Source organism: Amblyomma americanum, chromosome 1, assembly GCF_052857255.1.
Source record: "Amblyomma americanum isolate KBUSLIRL-KWMA chromosome 1, ASM5285725v1, whole genome shotgun sequence".
Taxonomy (NCBI): domain Eukaryota; kingdom Metazoa; phylum Arthropoda; class Arachnida; order Ixodida; family Ixodidae; genus Amblyomma; species Amblyomma americanum.
In genome coordinates this window covers 424,147,044-424,150,573 of record NC_135497.1, presented here as the reverse complement: position 1 = coordinate 424,150,573, position 3,530 = coordinate 424,147,044, and the positions used below count along the sequence as shown (strand labels likewise).

General features: G+C 46.3%; 1 protein-coding gene across 2 annotated transcripts; it reads left to right on the top strand.

Moving 5' to 3' along the window:
• The first annotated feature begins 393 nt into the window (after positions 1 to 393).
• LOC144103594 (uncharacterized) lies at positions 394 to 2,979 on the top strand. Of its 2 annotated transcripts, none has more exons than XM_077636274.1 (3): positions 394 to 566; positions 1,024 to 1,049; positions 1,166 to 2,979. In XM_077636274.1, the coding sequence occupies exons 1-3, from the start codon at positions 527 to 529 to the stop codon at positions 1,391 to 1,393; spliced, it is 294 nt and encodes a 97-aa protein (XP_077492400.1). In that variant the 5' UTR covers positions 394 to 526; the 3' UTR covers positions 1,394 to 2,979. The 2 variants fall into 2 exon arrangements, with proteins under 2 accessions (XP_077492400.1, XP_077492397.1); XM_077636271.1 differs by having other exon boundaries at positions 1,021 to 1,049.
• The last annotated feature ends 551 nt before the right edge of the window (positions 2,980 to 3,530 follow it).

Sequence of the window (3,530 nt, the reverse complement as noted above, 5' to 3'; positions counted from 1 at the left end):
CGACCCTGCGGAACTCCCGCCCCTTCTCCCTCCCCCATTTGTTCTTTTTCTTTAATTTCTTCCTTCATGTTCTGCCTCAGAGCATCCCCATATATATATATATATATATATATATATATATATATATATATATATATATATATGTGTGTGTGTGTGTGTGTGTGTGTGTGTGTGTGTGTGTGTGTGTGTGTGTGTGTGTGTGTGTGTGTGTGTGTGTGTGTGTGTGTGTGTGTGTGTGTGTGTGTGTGTGTGTGTGTGTGTGTGTGTGTGTGTGTGTGTGTGTGTGTGTGTGTGTGTGTGTGTGTGTGTGTGTGTGTGTGTGTGTGTGTGTGTGTGTGTGTGTGTGTGTGTGTGTGTGTGTGTGTGTGTGTGTGTGTGTGTGTGTGTGTGTGTGTGTGTGTGTGTGTGTGTGGTTCTGCATATTCTATTAGGATCACAAACCTACGACGAGATCATTGCCCAGTCACCAGAGCACAGCTGCCTTTAGTCACTGACCAATCAACTTGGCATTATCATAACCGGTGACATGGGTAAGGAAATTATCCGCATCGTCGTCATACTAGCCGGTGAGTGGCAGACTGAAAGATTTTGTTCCGATGAATTTTCTTTGCTGATGTTTAACAATAAAATGTTAGCGTAATATGAAATAACGATACAAAGAAAGCGTCGCTCCCATCAGTGGTTGCTTTACATTTACCGAATTTGGCAAGTACATGGATGCGGAGGCGTAGAGTTTGCGCAAAAACTGCAGGAAATTTTGTTTTTCTGGTGCAAAGCATAATCGCTACTTTAGCAAAGCAGCACATTAAAATGAGCATACCGCGATAAAGTTTCGTATGTTATACCCACCATTCAAGCACGAAACATTCTCTTCTGATTTCAGAGCACAATCAAGCTTTTCGGGGAACTTGCAGGCTAATAACTAGGGCGCAGTCGCAACCTATGCCTGCATACGCATCACGCGAATACGATATTTTCACAAGTAATGTGTAATTTGTCTTTTTTTCCTCCTTCCTTCAGTAGCTGTGTCCTTTGCCGCTGCGCAATGGGTAAGCGTTGCTATCATTCTCATCCTTCTTATATTCATGACATCTATGTGGCTCTCATGACCTCATAACTCGCTCTTTCTTCCGTTCGTCTTTCATTCCGCTTTGGGCGTGTCCAGCAAGTGCGGCCCATCGTGTCGGTATCGGGGAAAAGCGCTCGGGATTTCGGAGCCAACGTGGGAGCACGCGTGCAAGGTGTGGTCCACAAGTTTCCCAACAGCGGCGCCAAGATCATCGCCAGCGCCGAGGCGTCCAAGAGTTTCGGCCACGCCGGTGGCCACGGCTGGAACGGCCCTCCTCAGGGGCAAGTTGGCGTGCGCGTCGAGATCCCCATTGGAAGAAAATAGACCGCAGAAATTAATGGGCGAGCATGGGCAATAAACGTAGACGCTTCTAGACAGCACATCTGCTTTTGTATATTTTTTTTCATGCTGAGACTACAGCGTGTATGAGCTCATGCAGGTGTATACAACACACTCGCATGTCCCCCACTACTGTGAATAGGCTGCCACTGCGCTGTCAAACATGCGATAAGAAGCGCAGCTCTCGAGAACGAGGCCTTATTTGCTTCGGGATACTTAGCATCTCAATCTGCACGGGGCTATTCACAACGCGTCTTTATATGAGTGTAAAATTATGTAGAGAACGAAGCAAAGATAAATATCAAGAACTCTAGCTCTGAGTTCGGGCGCCGTGTAAACAAATGGCTAATTCTTCCTCTTTAGCACCTCCTTTCCTTCCCCCAGCCCCTCTTAGAGAAAAAAACTGCCCTACCGATTATACCTTCAGTACCAAGAATAACCCGGGTTACTCTGTTGACGAGGCTTTGCCTCAGGACTGTTTCCTTTGGCAAGATTACAGAGAAACATTACGATCAAATTAAAATCAGCAATGTACTCTTTCGCAGAAGCACATCGCTTTTCCATATAGCCCCCCATCAGCAATGACGCGCCTCCGCTACTGGTGCACAAATCTCTGCATGCCATTGTACAATGATTGTGGCGGCGTTTAGCGACTCGAGTGGCCCAATTCTTTAAAAGCCTTTCGTCGGACGAAAAGGGCGCACCCTTGAGATGTTCCTTATTTTTAAAAAAAGCCAGAAGTTTGATGCACTGATGGGGACTGTAAGTTGTTAGCTTTTCCCTCGTCTGAAATATTGCAAAAACCTGGCTAGCTAAAGAAGGAATATGTATAGATAGAAAGGGTGGGGGGGGCTACGGTTAACAAAATAAAGTTTATTATGTTTACAGCATATATACTCTGCCCTGATTAAAGAAAACATAATAACACCGCTCGAGCACACGCTCAGACGTACTTTAGGGCTCGGGCTCACACTGCTTCTCGCCCCGTTTCGCTCTCCGGCTCTGGGCCGTACTGATGACGCTCTGGTCTCTGTCAAGGCCGAGGCTCACGCACTTGTGTCCCAGTTACACGACCGACTTAACCGCTGTTAAGCGTAACCATGGTTAGGTGGAGGTAACCTTGGTCGTCGCGAACCTCAGTTGGGCGTTGTTACAAGGGAAAACCTGTCCCCGGTGTGTGCAGTGACGCTGGTCACGTGGCACCTGCTCGAGAAACATTTATAAGACTCATTTTACGGCAGCGGTACAAAAAAAATCGTAAGGAAACTTAAGGCTAGGAAGTTCTTTTACTAACAAACTTTGATGTCATCTGGGCAACAATTTGTTGTCCGAGGTTGCTCAAGTTCAGACAGAACATCAAGATAGTCTGTCAACATGATGTGTAGTCAACTCTGCAGCCGACGCAAAAACCAAGTCAATCCATCTTTGCTGCTCGCTTCTTGGCTTCGTGTTAATTAGTTTTCTTATCGCTGTGTTCGTTTTCTACTATTTAATCTTTTGATCCTGTCCTAATAAGTGTCTTTTGCTATTTGAAGTGTATTTGAAACTCTATTTTCATCTATTTTTATTTTGTGTCAAGTGTTGTTTTACTATATTAAATGTATATGAATGCGCTGTGTGTCAGCGGCAATTCGTGCGTATCGCGATGGCTCACAGCAACCCTGTGCCGGATACTGAGGAAGACAGCAAGTTCTTGGCTGTCTTCGACGCTTATCAAGTGCAAGTGCAGCGGCTGTGTTTGCGGCAGCTGGCCATTATTCTAGGCGAACTTGAATGAAAACAAGACGAGCAAGAACAAGCCGAGAATACGAGCCGGTGCCTCGAACCTCCGTCTGCAAGGTTGTGTTCCTGTGAGCGCAGTGAGTGGGCTTATCCCCGCGGGACATCATGGTATGAAGAAACGCTCCTGCACCTCCCATAAAGTGGCTTCAGGGAGAATTTCAGCATGACAATAAGTACAATTCAATACATATTAAGTGTGCGTCAGAGCATGAGGCGGGTGGACACAAACATGCCATGAGCAGCACCGCTGCACAAATCTGTGGCGATTGCCACTTATCGCCTTGCCACTTACGCGGAAGAAAGAACTGTCGCGAACGTCTTGTATTCAATCGCTCCTCAG